Source organism: Lathyrus oleraceus, chromosome 5, assembly GCF_024323335.1.
Source record: "Lathyrus oleraceus cultivar Zhongwan6 chromosome 5, CAAS_Psat_ZW6_1.0, whole genome shotgun sequence".
In the NCBI taxonomy this organism is placed as follows: domain Eukaryota; kingdom Viridiplantae; phylum Streptophyta; class Magnoliopsida; order Fabales; family Fabaceae; genus Lathyrus; species Lathyrus oleraceus.
The window spans coordinates 9,021,535-9,043,371 of record NC_066583.1 but is presented as its reverse complement, the minus strand read 5'-3'; the positions used below and the strand labels follow the sequence as shown (position 1 = coordinate 9,043,371).

Genomic DNA, 21,837 nt, shown 5'->3' with positions numbered 1-21,837 from the left:
ATGTAACATGAATAAAAGATCTTTCAATATGAAGTGAGGAGTCTAAACATGAAATGATCATGAAGAGAAATGCAAATGACCGATCGATGGGAAAAAATTTCAGGGCCAAAATCGGGGTATGACAAATAGGAAATCCAGTTCCTACTTTGTTTGTTGATGCCTATCATTCTGTTCATCTGAGGAATTCTTATAACGGAGGAATGATTACATGTTGCATGCCTATGTTGTACAAGTGGTTTATTTCTCACTTGCCTAGGTCTCATGCTTTTTGGGATCTTAAGGATGGTCTTTTGTGGTCACTGAAGATTACGTCGCTCACACATTCAGATATTGTTTGGTATAGTCGTGACTATGATGGAGTTAGTATCATTGATAGTTGTGGAAGGTTTTCTAATGTACCTCTTCTTGGTACAAAAAGAGACATTAGTTACAACTCAATCCTAGCTCGTCGTCAACTCGGTTATCCAATGAAAGATAAACCAAAGAATATTTACGTGGAGGGTTTGTTCTTTAAGAAAAGTGAAGATTATGGTAATCATTTGAAAACAAAATTACTTTAAAAGAAAAAAAACTAATATTATTTAAGTGATAGTTTTGTGTTAATGATTCTCAAAGCTAATTCTTGATGACAAGTCCCTTTTTTTGTTAATTAATATATTTTGAATCCCTGTTGTAAACAATGTTAGACGTGCATTTTCATTTTGGCAAGTTGTAGGAGCCATCAATATCTAGACATAGTGGTTGAGCATCATATAACAGCTGACTTTTTTTGTTGGCAGTAAATTTGAAGAGATCAATTAATCACACACTATTTTTATATTTATAACTTGTTTTGTCTAACATTTAATTTCTTAAAATAAACTTGTGAGAAATATTTATATTTGATGAGTTGGTAAGATTATGAATGAACGGAGTGGCATGCATTTCGCAAACACCAAATCAAACATAACAAAAGACTCTTTCAATACACCCGCTTTTTCTGTTGATATATTTGCATTTTCTTCTTCCTTTTCAAACCCCTTCCTAGCTACATTCTTGTTTGTCAAAGGTACCTATCCCTATCTCTTCTCTTAACATTCTCTATTCATTTCATTCTTCATTGTTTTCTAAGTTTTTCTAACATGCATCATGTTCTTGTTCTTCTTCTTCTTGTTGTTTGATGATGATGGTTGAAAGGTATATATAATTAATAGGTACACATGAATGCTCAATATGTATGCTAGTGCTTGATTCTTGATCATTCGAGTTATCTTGCAATATTATTCATTCAATCATGTGTGACCTCATGTCTGCGCCTGTTGACCGGCCTATTAAACTCGGTGAGTTTTATTGAATTCGTCGATTTTTTGTATGTTGTAATCATTGGAATAAGGATGATGATTTATAGGATTTTCTTGATAGGTTATGAAATGGAGTCCTCTGAGGATGAAAAGAAGAAAAGGGTTGGGTCTATTAAAAAGGTGGCATTGAGTGCCTCAAGTAGGTTCAAGAATTCCTTCACCAAGAAGGGGAGGAAGCATAGCAGGGTTATGTCTATCTCTATTGAAGATAATTTTGATGCAGAAGAGTTAACCATTGTTGACGCTTTTCGCCAAACACTCATCCTGGAAGAGCTCTTACCCTCAAAGCATGATGATCCTCATTTGATGCTAAGGTAATAATTATCGCATGTGATTAGCATATGTCTATTTGGTTCCGCATTTTTGCCTCCTAGAATCTCTATAGTACTGACACCTCTGAACAAAAGGTTTGTCTAGTCATTTCCCGACACCGACACAAACGATTATATTCATTTTTCAAATTAGCATCAGTTTCGACGTGTCCATATTCGTGTCATGTCTGGTGTCTATTTCAGGGCTTCATAGTCTAGAATCACGTTTGCGTTAGTCAGACATGATTTGAGTGTAAATTGCTATGTTTTGATTAGTCAACGCATAATCAAAGACACACATATTGTATTTTTGAGTTATGTCTTTATGATTATAGCATGAGTAGCTTTTTTTAATGGCTTGATTTGATTTCAATGCTCTAATGAACCTATAATTTAATGTACTATGGTTTAGATTTTTGAGGGCAAGAAAGTATGACTTAGAGAAAACAAAACAAATGTGGTCAGATATGCTTAAATGGAAAAAGGAGTTTGGTGCTGACACTATCATGGAGGTATAGCTAAAAAGAAACCATATTCATTTCATGTACTTTTACATAACTTTCCCATTTATGTATATCTTACCATAAACTGTTTCTTCTGTTATAAGGATTTTGAATTCAAGGAACTTGATGAAGTTCTAAAATACTATCCACAAGGGCATCATGGAGTTGATAAAGATGGAAGACCTGTTTACATTGAAAGATTGGGCCAGGTTGATTGCAACAAGCTGTTGCAAGTAACATCGGTCGAACGCTATCTCAAGTACCATGTCCGAGAATTTGAGAGGACTTTTGCTATTAAGTTGCCTGCATGTTCAATTGCAGCAAAGAAGCACATTGATCAAAGCACAACTATCTTGGATGTGCAAGGAGTGGTGAGTACAAAATTCTACTTCTTAAAACTATTTTGTTCATATTGAAATAAGTTTCACATAATAGCATGTTTGGTACTCAGGGTCTTAGAAGCATGAACAAAGCTGCAAGGGATCTCCTCCAGAGGCTCCAGAAGATTGATGGTGACAACTATCCTGAGGTAACTGGTTTTCATCTATTCTACCATCAGGGTCGTCTTAAGTTTTTGAAGATCCTGTGTAGGTTAGTCACAATTTAATCGTGACAAATTTGAGGCTATGTGTTATAGCTCATCTTGCACACCCTCAAAGACAACCCTATGTATCATAAGCATGGTAATAGTTTAAATGGCCTTGTAAATTTACCCTAATTGAATTTTTTTTCCATCTAGTCGTTGAATCGTATGTTCATCATCAATGCTGGTTCTGGATTTAGGCTCTTGTGGAACACTATTAAGTCATTCCTTGATCCCAAAACTACCTCAAAAATCCATGTAAGCACTTTCAGGCCACTTACAAATTTGTACCAATGGTTCATTTCTAGTTAACTTGCTATGCAAGGAACTGAGCATGTTAATGAATTTATTCACCAGGTGCTAGGTAACAAGTACCAGAGCAAGTTGCTAGAAATCATTGATGCCAGTGAACTTCCAGAGTTCTTGGGAGGTACTTGTACTTGTGCAGATAAAGGTGGTTGCATGCTATCTGACAAGGGTCCATGGAATGATCCAGAGATCTTGAAGGTAGTTTTGCTGCAAAAATGATGTGTTTCCTTTGTGACATGGTTAATATTAACATTAATATAGCAAAGAAAAGCAGTAGTGATTATTTTCTTTGAATGAATTAGCTGGCTCAAAATGGTGTTGGAAAATGCACGAGAAAAGCCTTATCCGGAATCGAGGAGAAAACAATCAAACAAGATGAAACTGTGTATCAGAAGGGATTCAAAGAAGCATATCCAGAGTCACATGATGTTCATTGTTTATCCATGGATACACCCAAATCCTATGCTGTAAGTTTTAGGAAATCACCTTCCTAGTTTGCTTATCTTTTTAAACAGGACTAGAACAAGTTTCGTTACTTTATGAAATTAAACTCGAAATTTCTAATTCAATTGCTACATCTTTTTGATATTGTGTGTTGCAGGTTGCAAAGAAATGCGGTGTTTATGAGTATGATTCCTTTGATCCAGTACTTGACAAAGGAGTTGATTCATCATGGAAGAAAACAATACAAAATGATAAATATGCAGTTTCTAAAGGTATTCTATACTAATAGTAAATAAACTCAAATAAGTCAATTCAAACATGAGCTTATTATTGTTTGTTATGGTGGCAGATTGTTTCTCCAACAATAGTGAAAATAATTCTGGTAAACTTAGCAGTCAATTTGTCGGTGGAATAATGGCCCTTGTTATGGGAATTGTAACCATGTTTCGCATGACAAGTAGCATGCCAAGGAAAGTCACAGAAGCAGCACTTTATGGTGGCAACTCAGTGTATTATGATGGCAATATGTTGAAAGCACCTGCCATTTCAAGCAATGACTACATGACCATAATGAAACGCATGGCTGAACTTGAAGAAAAGGTTGCTGTTCTCAGTACTAGACCTGTCATGCCTCCTGAAAAAGAAGAAATGCTTAATAATGCTCTAACCAGGGTCACTAGTCTAGAAAATCTCTTGGATGCAACCAAAAAGGTATCCTCGTGATAACACCTATTTACTCTCGTTTTATATGTTTTACATATTCATTAAATTAAATAATTGATGTATCTGATTTTATAGGCACTAGACGATGCTCTTGTTAGACAAGATGGTCTTCAAGCTCAAATTGACAAGAAGAAAAAGAAGAAGAAGAAGTTGGTATGTATTATGTGCTGTGCATTTTCATAAGATTCTTCTTCTATACACTCTCCTCGAGTTCTTGCTTTTGTTCACAAACTTTATCGGGTTTGTGTGTGATTACAGTTCTGCTTCCACAAGTAAAACTTTGTTTGTCATGTGACCTTCAAAAACCAAAGACTTGTAAAGCTGGAGACTATCTATATTATCAGCCCCATTGAACGCATGCAGAATTCACCTATCTTCTTCATACAGTATTGTTATTCTTCTGAGTTTGCTATATTTTGACAATTGTGTATATGTTACATCATTGAGTCTCAAGCCCATTCATAGTAACATTTGGTTTTGATTATCATTGTAATTGTAACTCCTTTGCCTATGTGCAATATTCAAACTTAATGTAAGCCATTGCTTTTCTTACCTGTATTTTTTTAAATATAAGCCATTGATATTATAATATTGAACAGTTAAAATAAATCTTACAGTGTCTCAATAACAGTTAAATTATTTATCCTGACACATCTGCTTTGGCAGTCATCATTTTGGAAACAGCAATTCATAATGAGCCAACACATCTATGTCATATAGCATAGTGTCCAATATATTCCTTTTTGACCAAACCCTGCAAATAGATCCTATAAAAGATATTGGCTTTTGACAGTGATACTACCTACCAAACAATGTGTTCGTTTTTAGGTGCCTCAAAAGCTCTGCTGGATTAGAAACAATTAAAAAAACATAGTCCCTTTGTATCAAAGTTTTACTTCTGCAGAAAGTAGATATACAAAAACCAGAGGACATTATAAGCAGGAAAACAAACAAGATACAAGGGTAAACACAGAGATGGCTACAAACAAAAACTTAAAGAGCTTGTGTTTAACAAACTAGCAAATATGCTATATTGGATATACACACATGTGAAGTAATTATCTGTTTAGTTTACTCATAGTATACACTGAAAAACAGTGGATAGAGTTACATCATTGGTACGCCATTCCGTAAGTATTAGTACAACCGCGATTTGAGTAATATCTTCCTCACTGGAGTATATTTGTGGAGTATCTTTCTATGAGCCATATACCTCACCAGCAAAACTTCTTTTTCTGATTGAAACACAACAAAAGAAGGAAACAGAGATCAGAAATCTGAAAATTGTCCCTTTTATTTTTTGAAGATTTTTACTTTGCTAAGATACAGATGCCAACTTACCCGTAACTTGGCTTCTTCTTGGCGGTCAATGTAAGCAAGCAGCTCTTCTTGCCTCATTAACGCTTCATAGAGAGCCTATTCATAATCCAGAAATATCAAATATTAGGGCCTAACTTAGGCAAGACAATTTTTAAAAACACAATTTTCGGTTCCAAGCAAGCAGTAACTTATTCTACTACATTGAAAGCAACATGCAATCAGCAACAAGCTGGACATGCTTTTGTTTTAAATTTAAAATTAATAAAGAATAAGAAAAAAGAGAAGACAAAGGGATGTATTTCAATGCTTTAGACATACTCAGCAATCATAAAATTCGTTTCCCATGACTGCACTTTCTTGGTGTTAAACAAAAATACACATCCTACCTTTTTAGTAGCAATTAGCTCTGCTTCCAAAGCATCCACCCGGCATACAGCAGCATTCAACAATTCCTCCTTCTCATACGGCATTTCAGATGGCTTAGATTGGAGTGTGTCAACCTTCTCTTCAAGCTCACCTAACCTTTTAAGCAGCGAGGGAAGGAGAATTTCCTCTGTATTTTCTTGGGTGGATGGAGAAAGAACTTCCATGTTTCTTGTCTCGAGAGTTGGTTCTGAAGTTCTCTGATCTTCATTAGATGATATTCCTGGAAGTTTGTTGGTAATGCGGCAAGCAAATTGACGGAAAAGAGCAAATACCATCAAGAAAAAGGCAGTCAGTGCTACCCAAATCCGAGCTTTAACTCCTTCTGGAGTATTCTGTATGTCAGGAAGAGGACGTGTTCCTGTATTGAAAATCATTTTTAATCTTCGCTGTGGAAAAAATCATATTAAATACTAACTCACATCAAGAAACTAAGCAATGCCTACAATCACCAACTCTCCTAAAATCTAGAACTCTTGAATATAAGTTGACGAATGGTTTAGATCTCAAACAGACACTCTCATCAAAAGCCTTTTTGAAATTTAAGTGCAATATAAATAATCTTTACAACCATGAATGCTAAACCTAAGTTATAGTCGCATAGTCCAGAAACAGTCATCATAGACCTATTTGTGCAATTGGGTGAAAGTTTAGTGAATAAGAAAAATAAGAAGATACATCAAAAGGGTGCATCAATAAATGCCAAGAAGTCACCAACCTTTAAAGGTATAAGTCCTCTGTAGAGATACTTGCCTCTTCCATTCAGCATCAACAGGTTTGTCTACCATTGGAACGTATTCATCATACCCGGACAAGTTATTAGCAAAGCTTGTCTTTCCTACCACCTTAGCCTGACAAAAACACAGTGAACGAGAATCTTAATGTTATACTTTGATTACATCATCGTCGTCTCACAATATCTTTAAATATTGTGGACGGCAACAAACAACAACAACAGCCAAAGCCTTTTTCCACAATATGGAATCAGCTACGTAGATCAAACAACACCACAATATCCTGTCAGATTAGTTATTCTTATATATCTGAAGTAAATAGAAATTTGTATAACAGATCAAGACTCACTTCCTCACGAACAGGGGTCAACCTAAGGTTCGAATAGCTCTTCCTTGCTTTTGGAGAAGCTATATCTTCAGCTTCTGACCCTGATTCAGCAGTAGATGTATCGCTTCCTTTTACCTGTAGGTGGGAGTAGCATAAGTGAGAGTGATATATGACAAATAGACCATTGAGAAAAATGTGTGAAGCACCAAATTGGCTCCACTTGATCAAGGTAACAATCGGCCATGCAAAGAGTTACCATTGGGTATCGAGGCTTTGCATATGCAATAACCTTCCCATCGCTGTTGAGAACCTTTACTACTTGCCTTGCCCGGCGTGGTTCACCATTGAGAACCATCTACAAAATTTTGCAAACACAATCAACTGTCAGCATATTACAAGTCAGACTGGTATATAGTATAACATTTGCAAATATCTATCAAAAAATCAACCAAGAATAGAATATGACCTTCAATATTTCAGGATTTTTCCATGGCCCTTTATCAGATCTAAGGCAGCCTCCCTCATCTGCACATGAGCAGGTACCTCCAAGAAATTCTGGCAACTCACTTTATAAAGTGCACAATGTGTTAGGTTTGTTAAAGAATGTATTTGTCAAGAGAAAATAAAAACATCATGAAGCCAGTATGTACCTGGCATCAATTACTTCGAGTAGTTTGCTTTGATACTTGTTTCCAAGAAACTAATAATTTCCAACCAAGCATCAAGCAATGTCAGCAATTTATACTATATAATTAAACAGATGAATAAGTGGGATGTCACGGGTTCGAACCCGCACCCCTGCACCAGATGTCCCTGCACAGCTACCAATTGATTTGGCTTAACGGGACTAATTAAACAGAGTTTTAAATAACTAGAAGATGGAGTTCAACATACATGGATCTTTGAAGTTGTTTTGGGATCAAGAAAAGACTTGACAGTGCTCCACAACAATCTAAATCCAGTGCCGGCATTTATAATAAACATTTGGCAGAGTGTCTGTATCAGCACAAAAAACAACCGGTAATCACTGAACATGGTATATCACCTTTGAAAATTCCAAGAACTGAGTAACATCAAAAATAATAGCAAAAGCAATCTATAGGACATGAGATATCACACCTCAGGGTAATTGTCACCGTCGACCTTCTGCAATCGCATGACGAGATCCCGGGCTGACTTAGTAAAATTCTTAAGCCCCTGGTAATTGAATCATAAAATAAAAATGATTTGAATGATTTAGTACTTCCGTTTACAGCTAATGCAAAGATAAATAATTATTGGCAACATACCACTCCTTGAACATCTAAGATTGTGGTGCTTGAATCTATGTGCCTCTTGGCAGCAATAGTGCAAGCAGGAAACTTTATTGCAAAAGATTTCTCAAACTCTTGCACGTGGTACTTTACATATCTATCCATAGTTGTAACTTGCATAAGCTTGTTCGGATCAACTTTTCCAAGCCTTTCAATATACACAGGCCTTCCCTCCCTATCTACACCATGATGGCCATGTGGGTAATATTTCACAACTTCATTTAACTCTTTGAACTCAAAATCCTGATGCAAAAAACAAAATATCAGGCAAAGGGCAGCAACCAATCAATCACTTCAGGAAATGTTTGAATCGAGGGCTTTGGAAGGAAAGGTTTCAGAGGGCCATGTCTACATTTTGACATATAATTGAGATGATAACACGATACACCATAATGTAACATTTCAAGCACACTAAATCAGTTTTCAGAAAAGAAAATTAAGCTCCCCCCTCCTCTCCAATATCATCCATCCAAATGTATCTACCCTAAAAGTACTATATAACTTTGGAAAACAAATGAAATAAAAATCCCCAAATTGAAAGTGCATCCTACCTGCATAATGGTGTCAGCACCAAACTCTCTCCTCCATTGTAGCATGTCAGCCCACATATGCTTAGCTTTTTCAATATCAAATTTCCTCGCTTTCAAAAATCTAAAAAATTTAACAAAAATCAAAATAAATACAATCACAAGATCACAAGATCACAAGATCACAAGCCCCAATCAACGAATTACCTTAACATCATATGATAATCATCAAAAGTATCAGGAAGCAACTCATCCATGATCAACGACTGGCGAAAACCATCGACAGCTTGAAGCTCTTCCACATCCCGAATATCCTCAATCGAAACAGAGCTAACACGTCCATCACTCTTTCTCCTGCCACTCTTCTTCCTAAGAGAATGCTTGAATTTAGTGGAAGCATTAATCGCTTTCTTTTTCAGAGATCCAATTCTGGTTCTCCTTTCATCTTCAGAGTTCTCAAAATCAGATCTCCGTTCTCTCTTGTCATCACTGCCGGAAAACCCCTCAAAACCTAAGAAATTGCAGAATTGAAAGCATCAATGAGAAGAATCGAGAAATTGAAATCGAATGAAGGTACTTACAAGGCATTGCGAAACGATCGAGGGGTCCGGACATTGTGGAATTGAGATCTGGGAGGAAGAAAATGTGGAAACGGTGGTTGAGAAACCCTAGAAGATTGAAATGAAGGTTGAAGGAGAATGTTTAGTTGCAGAAAGTAAGAATAATCGAAATGGGTGTTTAATTTAATTACTTAACGCCGTAGACAGCTAAAGACAGAGGAAGAGAGAGTAATAATTGTTGTTGATTGACGGAGGTGAAAGGGTAAAGGAAAAAGAGAGGTGGGTCCCAGAGTGTGTAGGGGGTAGATTTAGTAGATAATCATAAGGGTTTGTTCGTCACAGAGAGTTTTCCTTTGAATTCTACAAATGAAATGATGACTATTTGAGTGTTGTTGTTGTTAATTCTTCATTGCCTTGGCATTGGGAGGGACATTTTGTCAAACATTACAGCAGTAATCTTACTATACGGAAACATATCCGACATAATAATGTTCATATTTATTACTTAGTAGTAGTATAAAAATATTTAAAACATTCAAATTAAATAAAAATGGATTGCATCAATTGATTTATTAATAATTGACTTAAATGAGTGTGAGCTCTGAGTTAATACTAATAAAAAGCAAGATGAAAAAAATAAAGGGGGTATATGAGTCTATTTAAGTTGAATTTAGTCAAATATATAAATCCACGATGAAGTCATTTAAACCTTAATAAAAAGATTATTTACTAGAATAATTTTATATTATTCTTTTATTAAATATGCATTCTCCTTTCCTTCTCTTTCGGTCATTTTTACGTATTTATTATGTAAAGACTTTTTTTTTATGGTAAAACAAAACTTCATTAGATAGAGAAAGGGAAAATAGAGTGGTAGATAGTAGGAGAATTACCTAACCAAATCCTAAAATCAATAGAATAGGCAATGTCAACAATGTTATGAGTCTCTTGACTTAAGTCGCGACTGACTAATAAAACGAACAACAGTAGAATTAAAGTTAGACATAATACATAAAAACCATCCATAATGGGAGCAATTATTGTCACCACAGAATGAGCAATGAGGTGATGAGCAGTCTTCACGGAATACTAACCATCATTAGCACAGGTCCAAACAATATTGTCTTCTAGCAATCTTTGAGACAGAGGGATACTGATGATATGATGGGTCTCATATGGATTGAAACAGGTCTGGATTAAGTCTTCTTTCCAAATCTTTAGGTCATCATCAATAAGATCAAACATGAAGACTTCACAATTAAGGATATTAGTAGCTCTCGGGACCCATAGAACATGGATTGTGGATAGAGCTGTTAAAATGGGCTACCCCGCCCTAAACGGGTTAGCCATGGCGGGCCTCAGCCTTTTCCGGGCCCGGACCCAAAAAGCTCATATTGAATATGGGTTCCAACAAATTACACACAAAATACACGTTCAAAGGTACATGATAACACAAAAATCCAACATGTAACTTCCAACAAATTACATAGTTTTAAGTTACATGATAACACAAAATAAGATACTCCCTCCGTTTTTTTTTATTATAAGTCGTTTTTGACTTTTCACACGTATTAAGAAATGTAATAATTGTGGTATGAAAAAATAAATTATGAAGGGTTTTACAAAATTGTCCTTCATTAAAGGTATTGAAAAGACAAATTGACATAATTGAAATGAGAGAGAATAATAAATATTTAAGGGTATAATAGGAAAAATAACATCAATGATTCATTGGTATTATAAAACGATTTATATTGTGGTACAAAATATTTTTTCAAAATGACTTATAATAAAAAAACTGAGGTAGTACATGATAACACAATATACAACCTGTAACTTTAAAAAAATAACAAGCTTTAAATTATGAAACTAATCCCTATGAGTCGATAACCCATAACTTATATCCCTTAAACCCATATCAGAATTCAATTAGATAATAAAAGCGTAAGCGTGCCTGAGTTTGCCATTGAAAATCGTTGAAGGTTGTCAAATACATGATCTTCCAATTGTAGAGTTCCTTATGGCTCTTTGGATCTCCTCCGATGGGGATGAAGAGAGATTTTTTTCTGATGAGCCGTATTTTTCAATCGCTCTACAAATGGGGACCATAACCCCTATAAATAACCTTAGGGTTATTTTTTAGTTTTTAATATTCTAATTTGTCCCCTCATTAAGTTAGATATTGACTTATGATATCTACACAATAATCTCATATTTCATGACATTTATACTTTTAGCCACATACTTAATATTAATTAGACCATTGCAGTTTGGGGTAATTAAAATAATGGTCATAACACATGCAATATTACATTTGTGATCCAAAAATTCTAACAATCTCCCACTGGTCACATATGTAACTTTATACATGTGTTAGAATTTATGAGCTCAAAAATTTTCATTATATTCTTTAAGCATATTGTAACACCTCAAAATTTGCCCTCCTCTCTTGGGACTAGCTTAACATATTGCATATCATTTTTAGGTCATTAGGCATTGCATATTGCATATCATGTGGTTACATTGTGCAAATCATCCTCACAAGTCTTGATCAGAAGATGAAGAGGTTATGTGCAAGCTAGGGTTTCATTGGACTGGATCATTAATCATCTGAGGATGGGAGTCTAAATTAGGGTTTTGTGGTTCTCAAGGAGATTGGTCTTCATCTTGTTTGAAGTGATACATCATCATCATCATGGTCTTGATATCATCAAGTGTTGGATCAAGATACCTTGAGATTAGGGTTTTGACAACTGGTCAACCCTAATCATCTGCATTGGGCCAATCAGGGCATAGCAAGGAGAGGGGGTCTATGATGGATAGGGGGACCATTTCATGATTGTATTGAGCTTATGGAAGCTAGGGTTTCATCATTGAGCCATTTCATCAGAAGATTGGGGCTCAGTTTGATCAGTGCATTGCCAAATTCATCTATCAGTTGAAAAAGTCAACTGTGGTCAACTGTGCTTGATTTTATGGATTTGGAGGTGGGAGAGAGTTGGATACACTTCATTCATGTTGAAACAAGTTTCATTTGACATTTCAAAGCTCAAGAATGAAGAAAATAAAGTCAGGACAAAAATTGCCAAAAATAGAAAGTGACTTGTAATGGAAGTTTCCAAAAATGGAAAGTTTTTCATCACAAAATTACATGTCCAAAAAAACTTCAAATGAAAATTTGTTCAACATGAAAGTTGTAGATCTTGCTCTCACCTTTCCAAAAAGTCCAAGAACTTGAAATTCCCATGTATGGTTGACAAGTTATGGTCCATTCATTTTCCAAAAATGCCTATAATCAAAGTGGCATAACTTTCACATGGAATGTCCAAATTGAGTGATCTTTTTATGAGCAAACTCCATTTCACATGTACTTTCATGGTGTATGGTCCAAATTCATTAAAAATGGTCAATGCAAAAAGTCAAATTTCAAGTGGATTTAAGTGCATTTTTGGCATGGCATAGTGAAAATGAGAAATACATGGTTTTTGAAGGCAAGACCACTTCCAACATATCACATATGACAATTGAAACTTGCTTGGACTGTTGTTTCACTGTTCCATTGGTTGATTGGAAAGACCATTTTTGCCCTTGCACTTAAAGTGGCATTTTCACTAATCACATGATTTTTGTTAATTTGGATTAACAAAGTGATTAAGGCATTGGTATAAAGCTCTAATTGTAACAGAATGCTAATCACAATTGCACATTCCAAGAAATCTAACTGATTTTCCCTCCATTTTCTCCATTTTCTCTCAAATTTCATCAAGCAATTTTTGATCAAAACTTCATCAATTCTTCACCAAATTGAACAATTCTTTTTGATTCGTGCTCCATGAACATCAATCTCCAACTGTTTTGGTGAATCCATGCAAGAAACCTCAAGGATCGCAACTGTTCATAATATGCACAACAATGGCAACTTGATGATTCTTCCAACTGAAGCATCTTTGAGCTAAGGCACGAGTGGCATTCATCTTCCTATACATCAACCTCGATCTGTTTTGGAAAATTGCACGCGAAAGCATCAAGAACAACAACTGCCATTAACACAAGGTCAATTTTCGAATCTCATCATTTCTTAAATTATCATATGCGTTTTGTAGTCCGTTCATCATAGATCAACATGCTATGCTTGGTTTGTGAATTGGTTAACTGTGGAGAGAGATATCACGATTTGAATGTTTGTGTTCATAACTTAATTTGCTCGATCCCTTCGCCATGGTTAGAATTAGGAAATTTCAGTTGCATATCTTGAATCCTTGTGGAAAGACGGTTCCAATGGTTATACGTTTGTTGATTTTGGTTGATGTTTGATGTTCTTCGAAATCTGGAAGTTCTGAGTTTGTGTTGATGAAGAACACGATGAAATATGTTGTTTGATCCAAATTTGCCTTGCCTAAGTTTAAAATGGTGTTTGGCGCCAGCTCTGGCCAATCAGAGCGCGCCTTGTAATCTAATCCAAACGGCGTCGTTTTGGATTAGTTGTTCAAATTTACCATCGTGCCATTGCCAGATTTATTTAATTATTATTTCATTTGCTTTTTCTTTTGTTTTCCAATTTTGATACATGAACTTCAAAAATTCATAGAGGCTTCAAAACTCATCCAAATTTTGTGAAATTTTTTGCATTGTTCTCATGATGATATGTAGAATTTGATTATGATTTTTGTGGATTTTTTTGCACGTGTGGAAATTTAATTGGCCTAAGGTTTGTTGAATGTGTCACATATATGTATGTTTTGCCAAATCCTTCATGAAATAGTTATGCTTGCAAAGAAATTCATGACAATTTTTGTAGAGTTTGTGATTTTTGGATACTTGGTTGATTAGATATGATTTTTTGAATTAAGGTGTGACAATTTGTGTCACACCAAGCTAGGTCAACTTCATGATTTTATTTGCCTGGCTTAGGAATGTTGAATTGCTCCAATTTTTTGTATGGATGAACATTGATATGTCAAGATTACATGTGATTTTTGCTGGAATTTTTGATGGAGTTTTCTAATTGATTGATAATTTTCTTCTCTGTTGGCTCATTTGGTGATCTTGTGTGACACATGTTGGCATTTCATTTGTGAAATTCTCATATTGTATTGGATAAAGGTGAAATTTGACATGTTGATTCTAGACACATTGTAGGACATCATGGTTTTGATCCCATTCATTTCTAATATGTTGTCACTGTTTTATGATTTATGGAAGTTAATGCTTGTTGATGCCTTGAATTGGTTTGTATAATTTTGTCTGGACTTCTTGATTTTCATTGACCTACTTCCTCTTGTCCAATTGAGCTGAAATTTGACATGCTATACATTGAATATGTCCTGTTTAGGTGTGAATTTTTGTGGAATTAATTGAATTGTTTTGATATGCTTTTGATTGAGTTAGTTCTGTTTGGTCATTTGAAGTTGCAAATTGCATGGTTGATGTTAAATTGTGCATGAAATGGTTATGGTGAATGATATGAGCATGGGACCAATTGCATTTGCTTGTGAATTGTTTGAATGTGATTTTGAATAAATTTCACTTGCTGTTTAGAATTTTTTATCCCTTTGGACCCTAGGCTTGGCCTAGTGGTCTAGTTTCTCACATTTGGTTTGGATTTTCAGGTTGAAATGCAAAAGGCTTAAGGGAAAAAGTGCAAGTTGATTAAATTGAGTTTTGTTTGATGTTGTGAACTAACATTGGCTTTGTGTTGTAGGTTTGATGCTTGAGCTTGAGCTCATGGCTTGCACTTATGTGCATTAACTTGTGTTGTCTGTATAGATTGACTTTTGCTGCTTATTGTTGGTTTGTCTGAGTACTGATGATACTTGATTGATTTCAGGTACATTTAGTCGCTTACAGTTCTTTAAGAACTTGCTTGCTGCTGCTTGGTTTTTTAAACCAGTTGAGGTAGACTCTCTTGTCTTCATGTAGTCTGGAAGACCTGGCTTGTTATTTAGCCAGGCAACTGTCTGAAGTCCTCCTTAAGAGGCGATGTTTGTGATTGTTTACTTTTGTGCCAAGCAGGTGAAGACCTCTATGAGGCAATTGGCGGAACCCAAGGGATATGCAATCTATCCCCCGCTATTCTGTTGAGTCGTCCCTCTGCTCACACCAATGTGTTGATGCATTGGGACATTAACCCAAGATCTTGTGCTGTTGCACAATCGTGCCAGAGTCTTGAGCGTAGAAGGGTCCCTCCATTCTGGACCCACGCTCCTTCGTCTGAAGCTCTCCCTGGCCAGGGATAAGAGCTGTGAAGTCTAATCTTCACTCACCTTTCATCAGCTTCACCTTAGCCTCTCAATGGCAAGGTTAAGAGCTAACTCTACCCTTGTACAGATGACTTGCCTCGGCAGTCCACCCTTGTTTGAGCCTCACTTGACTGGATATAGTGTGTGCTATGTGAAATGTTTGTTTTATTTTGATTGATGCTTGCATGCTTGTTTTTCCTGGTTAGGATTAGCTTGCCGTGGTGCAAGTAGATGGAAACCACAACATAGGGCAATGATGCATGATAACACTAGGCTCGAGTACAGCTCCCTAGTAGTGTGTCTCCCCTTGGTTTCTGGCTAGAATTTCTTTCCCTTTCAGGGGAACTACATCGCCCTGATCCTCGTTCCAGACGAGGTATGTAGGCAGGAGACCGTGCGAGGTCTCTCCGGGCACTTTTTTCTTTTTGTGTGTGTTTGCTTGTTATCTTCTTGTGTGTCAGGATATGGACGTAAGCCCAGCGATTGGCTGTACGTATCCCGATTGTGCTTGTTTGGTTCGGAAGCCGATGTAAGTCCAGCGATTGACATTCGGGTTCCAGGTTTGCCTGTGTTTATGTGTGTCTTGTTTGGCGTGCGTGAGCCGAACTACGGCAGCTCTGATTCTCGTTCCAGATGAGATACGTAGGCATAGGATGCGATGTCCTATCGAGCTCTCTTCCTCTTAACCCCACCTGTGTTGTCTTCGGTGCGTGCGTGTGTGGTGTTTTAGCAACCTTTTCTTTTCTTAGAGCGTGGATCCCGTCGAGTACGACGGACGTGAGGGGTGCTAATACCTTCACCTTGCGTAACCGACTCCCTTACCCCTTCTCTTTGGTCGCGAGACCATGCTTTTTCCAGGTTTCTCTGAGCGTTTCCTTTCCCTATCTTGGGATAAATAACGCGCAGTGGCGGCTCTGTGTTGTTTTTTTTGTTTCAGCTCGCCGGTTGTTTTTCGCGGATGCGACACATATCCAAAGTATCTTGTCCATTAGTCATGTCAGTATACAAAATCAAAGTAATTTTTATTATATCAATCATAACTAAAACCTTCAATGATCACTAATAGTGACACAACTAACTGACATAGATCCAATCATGAAATGTGCAACATGAAAATCACATGAAATTGGTCTCTATATGTCGAAATTGACCCTACTTTACTTCAGTGAGATCATTCAATAACTTTATTGTACAAAATGTAAATTGTTGAATATCAAACTTTATTAATTGGAAAATATCTAAAATCATAGTATGCATACATAATACCAAACACAAAACATAAAGTTCATAATCGACTAACTCCAAGACTCCTCTAACGGTAAAACACCCATGCGAGTAGTGTGCTCATGAAAGACCTTGGGTGGAACTTAATGTCAATATGTCCACTTTGTACCCTTTCCTTAACAACTAGGAACTTAATGTCAATATATTTTGACTTGGTCAAGCTCATATTATTGTTGGAATACAGGATGGATGATTTGTTGTCACAATATAACTTAAGTGGCCTTTCTATTTCTTCCATAATTCGCAGCTCAATGACAAGATTCCTCAGCCAAATCCCATGGTTGGATGCCTAATAACATGTTATAAACTGTGTTGCCATGGTGGATGAAGCCGTAAGAGTTTGCTTAGCATAGCGCCAAGAAACTGCACCACCATCCAACATGTGGATATAGCTTAAAATGGATCTTTTACTGTCTTAGCATCCACTAAAATCTGAGTCAGAGTATCCAGTGATCTCTAACTGGTCTGACTTCCTATATATGAGCATATAGTCTTCTGTTCTTTTTAAATACCTCATAACCTTTTTGGCTTCTTTCCAATTATTCATTCCTGGATTGCTCAAATATATGCCTAACATCGCAACTATGAACGCAATACCCAAACGCGTACATACTTGGGCATACATCAGACTCCCTATAGCTGACGCATAAGGAATCTTTTTCATTTCTTGAATTTCTAAGTTTCCATGTGGGCACTGACTGAAACTAAATTTGTCTCCCTTAGTGTAGCGGAATTTTTTTTGGAGATTAAGATATTGATTAACTTAACTCATAAAGCAAGAGTTGTCACTGTATTTTTATTGTTTCCAAAGGAAAGGGGGGAAAATACGAACAAAATCCGAAGAAGTTTTAAAACAAAACTAATAAAAAGAGAACAAGGGTATGGGGGTTAGTTATGCAAAGGGAAGGTATTAACACCCTAAACATTCATGGTACTCCATGGGAACCTCTTTGAAAATGTGTCCATTTTAGTTTGAAAAAGGTGTTGTTTGTAAAAGATTGGAGAGATGGGAAAAAATGTTTTTATGATTTTTGGTATTTGCCAAGACCTTTTGAAGTCTCATGCCTACATACCAACAAAGTGCAATGGAGAATCAAAACCTCGTAGTTCATGGTAAAAATAATGAAAATATTTGTTTTAAATTATTTTTAATGAAAAGACATTTTGTCATTTTAAGGAGAATATTCAACTAGTCACCCACAAGTATGAGAACTTTGCATCATCACGAGAAGGACTCTAACTTGGATAAGGATCAACAAGTATGCCACTAGCTCTCAGTCGCGGTTGGAAAAATGACAGAGTCGCCACCATCCTTTATTCGTTCCTAAGGAACAGGTAAATAATAATAAAACCTAAAAATTAAAGGTGAAATATTGGGTTTGGGAGTCGGTTAAGTAAGAGGAAGGTGTTAGGCACCCTTTACCTCCATTGTACTCAATGGGATCCTCCTTTAGTTATAGGGTTAGTGTGTTTGTAAGGAACGTTTTCTTTAATATTTATTAATTTTTTAATTATTTATTTATTTACAAAAATGTTTTATTATTTTAATAAGGGAATCCCTGAGAAATATTTTTGATTATTATACTCGCTAGAGTCTTACAACTCTATGCCTACGTACCCTCAAATTTATTGAAGGATCAGAGCCTCGTAGTTCGTCTTAAAAATGTTGGTTGTTTGATTGTTTTTATCCCTTAAAAGTTCTCACGCATCGGGGACGGAGAAGTAATTGATTTTGAAAAATGTTTCAATGCACTCAGGCAAAGGACTTATAGTTTGAGGTGAGTTTAGATTGATTTTATCCCAATTGATTATTTGCAAAAATATAATTATTTATTTATGAAATTCTGGTATCAGATATAAGATGTCGAGGGTAATGTCACGACACTGATATCTGGTTAATACACAACGGAAAAAAACAGAATTGAAAAGCAAATCACACAAGCAATTGTTAACCCAGTTCGGTGCAACTCACCTACGTCTGGGGGCTACCAAGCCAGGAAGGAAATTCATTATAATAGAATTAGTTCAAAGACTATCCGTACACTTCACCAAGTTACAGTATTTCTCACCTAATCTCTACCCGTGCAATTTCTACCTAAGCACTCTTAGATATGAGAACCCACTCACTTCCCTTACAATCACACACCCGTGATTTTAAACAACAATCCCTTGTGAAAAGAAAATACTTTTCAATTACAAACTCTTGATTTTACTTCACAGTTTCAATCAAGAAGACACACTCTTGATCTTGCTTCAAAGCTTTGATCAAGAAGACAAATCAGTCTAATTCAATCATCAATGGATGACTTGAATGACCTACAGACACAAACCCTAGCTCTCTCTCTAAATTTCGCTCAGTCTTGGTTGTGTGTTCAAACAGGTTTTCTGAGTCCCTTTTTATAGAAACATTGGACATCTTGAAAACCCTAAATATATTTTCCAATCAAATCTTTTTATAACAGTTGTAAAGATCTTCCTAGAAAATAAGTAAATATGGTTGAAATCCCTGATAGAATGCGCCAGCTAGCAATATCTTTAATCAACCAATGATTGCCATTAATTGTGCAATCACAAAACACCAGACATTATACTGAATGTTCTGTGTACAGGATGTCATGACATCGGGTCTGACATCTGGAAAAATCCTGCATAATCCATTTTCCTTTTAAAGCAGGTACAACCATATCAGATATCATGACATTGTGTATGTCATCTGAAACAATCCTGCATGAACATGTCTTCCATTTAAGCTCCAGCAGGTACAACCAATATCAGAAGCCTTGTTATTTTATGTGGCATTTTGAAACAATCCTGCTTGCATATGTTCTTTAACTCCAGCAGGTACATAGGATATCTTATGTTAAGACATCACACATGATATCTTGTGAACACTCTTTGTTTTACCAAAATTGCTGCCAACACTTAGAATCAACAAACTCCCCCTTTGGCAAATTTTGGGTAAAACATATATCTGTCCTTTTTGTTCACAAGGCAAACTATCAGCAGTTAAACCACATAACAGTAGTTTAATCAGCAGCAGAAGCAAAACAATTACTAGCTACGGCTACTAGTAATACACACATGCACAAGGGTACTTCTCCTCCCCCTAAATCTGTGCAACAATCAATAGAATTACTAGTTATGGATGCAACTAGTAAGACACACAAATGCACAATGCACCAGGGTACTTCTTCTCCCCCTAAATCTGTGCATTCATAAAAAAACAGCTACTGTAACTCTAGCACCTGTACCAGCCAGAATGTCATACTGACATATGCTTCAACATCAACACCTGTGCACCATATCAATAATAGTTGTCCTTTTGATCAGCCACATCCAACTTCCATATCAAGCACTTCTCCCCCTTTTTAGTCAAAATTGACCAAAGGTGACCAATCAGACAAAATAAATGTCTATTAGTCTAGTAGAGAAAGTTAAAACTGATGTTATAACATTAAGCATGTTAAAACAGAATATTCAGGAAGTACACAACATCATTATACACAGCAGAAAGCTGAGATAATGAACAAATTCAAGGAACTCATTAAGAGCCCTAAAAATTACATAACAGGCATCAATAAGGACTGCCACAAAAATTAAAAAACAGAAAGAACATCAGCTTTCCAAACAGCACCAGCTTCCATCACACCTCTCAGTCTTCAATTCAGCCAGGAATAATTAATCAGAAGAAGAAGTATCTCCTTCACCTTCATCTTCATCTTCAGAACCCTCAGAGCTTCTAGAGCTACCACTAGATTGTGTTTTTCCATATGAATCCTTTCCAACCTTCTCTAACTCCTCCTTTTCCAAGCTACAAATAAGGGCTTCCAGAGCTTCTTTTCTTGTCTTGGCCACCTTCATACCTTTCTCCAATTCCTTGCAGGTATCTTTCTATTGATTAATTAGACTCCCTTGAGATGCAGGTTCCCTTCTGGCAGATGTCATAACAAGATCATTGACATGACTACCCTCAAAAAGTTTATAGTGAATTGATAGAGGTGTCTTTCTCCTGTTTGTAATATCACTTGTACTCAGGATTCCTGGTTGTTGACTCAGGATGATGCCACAGATGATAGATGGGAATGCAATGGGCAACTTTATAGCATTGGTGGAGGCATGCTTGATGGTTTGATCAAACACAAACTTTCCAAAATTGTAGTTTATCTTAGTTCCAATGGCATGAATGATCCTCCCAAGAGCAATGGAGATGGTAGATATGTGATTAGTAGGTACCCAATTTGCAGAACCAATCTTATGCAAGATGGCATACTTGACAGTTAGTTTACTAGCTGAAAGGTGTTTCCTACTAGGCCATTCCTTAACTTGGCCAGCTGTGATCATCCTACAGATCTCATTGTCTGTAGCCTCTAGATCTACCCCTCCATCAGTTCCTCTCCCCAGGAACCTGTTGATGATGGTTGGTGAAAGTTTCACACACTTACCCCTAACAACCACTTTGCAGACCTCCCTGCTGCTTCTTCCATAACTCTCATCAGGAATGTTTACAATGAATTCTTTGACTAGCCCTTCATAGCATTGAGGTAGAGCAGTCACAATTTTCATAAGACCAGCTGCCTTGATTAACTCCATTACTTCCTTCACTTCAACAGTCTCTTTCCCCAATTCTCTTTCAACTGCTACCCTTCTTTGAGTGACAAACCTCCATTTGTCTAGGTGCTCAGCAGCTACTTTGTTGGAAGACTTCTTTACAGCCTTTCTTTTGTCAGAGGAGATGTCTGGAACATCGTCTTCAACATTCTCATTAGATTCAGAACTTTCACTGTCTTTCTTCTTCCTGACCTCTACTTTACTCCAAGATTTGGAGGGACCTATACCAGCAACCCTTTTCTCTTTCCTACCTGTCCTTATCTCAGCCATACTCTTCCTTTTTCTCAG

At 36.4% G+C, this 21,837-nt stretch overlaps 2 protein-coding genes across 2 annotated transcripts; one reads left to right on the top strand and one right to left on the bottom strand.

Annotated features, from left to right (window-relative positions):
* The first annotated feature begins 902 nt into the window (after window positions 1–902).
* On the top strand, window positions 903–4,773 carry LOC127083382 (phosphatidylinositol/phosphatidylcholine transfer protein SFH3). The gene is made up of 13 exons (XM_051023698.1): window positions 903–1,048; window positions 1,177–1,319; window positions 1,402–1,654; window positions 2,064–2,163; window positions 2,259–2,525; window positions 2,606–2,683; window positions 2,894–2,995; window positions 3,095–3,244; window positions 3,349–3,513; window positions 3,648–3,762; window positions 3,840–4,201; window positions 4,289–4,366; window positions 4,472–4,773. Exons 2-13 carry the CDS (start codon window positions 1,274–1,276, stop codon window positions 4,487–4,489), a joined length of 1,734 nt encoding a protein of 577 aa, XP_050879655.1. The 5' UTR covers window positions 903–1,048; window positions 1,177–1,273; the 3' UTR covers window positions 4,490–4,773.
* A 416-nt stretch (window positions 4,774–5,189) lies between these two features.
* Window positions 5,190–9,804, bottom strand: LOC127083381 (phosphatidylinositol/phosphatidylcholine transfer protein SFH8). Its single transcript, XM_051023697.1, has 14 exons — window positions 9,440–9,804; window positions 9,066–9,369; window positions 8,883–8,982; window positions 8,308–8,574; window positions 8,138–8,215; window positions 7,913–8,014; window positions 7,669–7,718; window positions 7,485–7,584; window positions 7,275–7,373; window positions 7,040–7,153; window positions 6,675–6,807; window positions 5,920–6,317; window positions 5,555–5,629; window positions 5,190–5,448 (listed from the first exon to the last, which is right to left on the bottom strand). The coding sequence occupies exons 1-14, from the start codon at window positions 9,471–9,473 to the stop codon at window positions 5,428–5,430; spliced, it is 1,875 nt and encodes a 624-aa protein (XP_050879654.1). The 5' UTR covers window positions 9,474–9,804; the 3' UTR covers window positions 5,190–5,427.
* Between the last annotated feature and the right edge of the window lie 12,033 nt (window positions 9,805–21,837).

What these genes read in the sequence shown, in the direction of transcription:
- LOC127083381 (XM_051023697.1), bottom strand. Translation starts at nt 9,473, where the DNA reads ATGTCCGGACCCCTCGATCGTTTCGCAATGCCTT. An exon ending in AAAATCCTGAAATATTGAAG is followed by an intron (nt 7,374 to 7,484) that starts GTCATATTCTAT and finishes AAAATTTTGTAG; the next exon opens with ATGGTTCTCAATGGTGAACC. An exon ending in AGCTAATTGCTACTAAAAAG is followed by an intron (nt 5,630 to 5,919) that starts GTAGGATGTGTA and finishes GATTATGAATAG; the next exon opens with GCTCTCTATGAAGCGTTAAT.
- LOC127083382 (XM_051023698.1), top strand. Translation starts at nt 1,274, where the DNA reads ATGTGTGACCTCATGTCTGCGCCTGTTGACCGGCCTATTAAACTCG. An exon ending in TGACCGGCCTATTAAACTCG is followed by an intron (nt 1,320 to 1,401) that starts GTGAGTTTTATT and finishes TTTTCTTGATAG; the next exon opens with GTTATGAAATGGAGTCCTCT. An exon ending in ATGATCCAGAGATCTTGAAG is followed by an intron (nt 3,245 to 3,348) that starts GTAGTTTTGCTG and finishes TGAATGAATTAG; the next exon opens with CTGGCTCAAAATGGTGTTGG.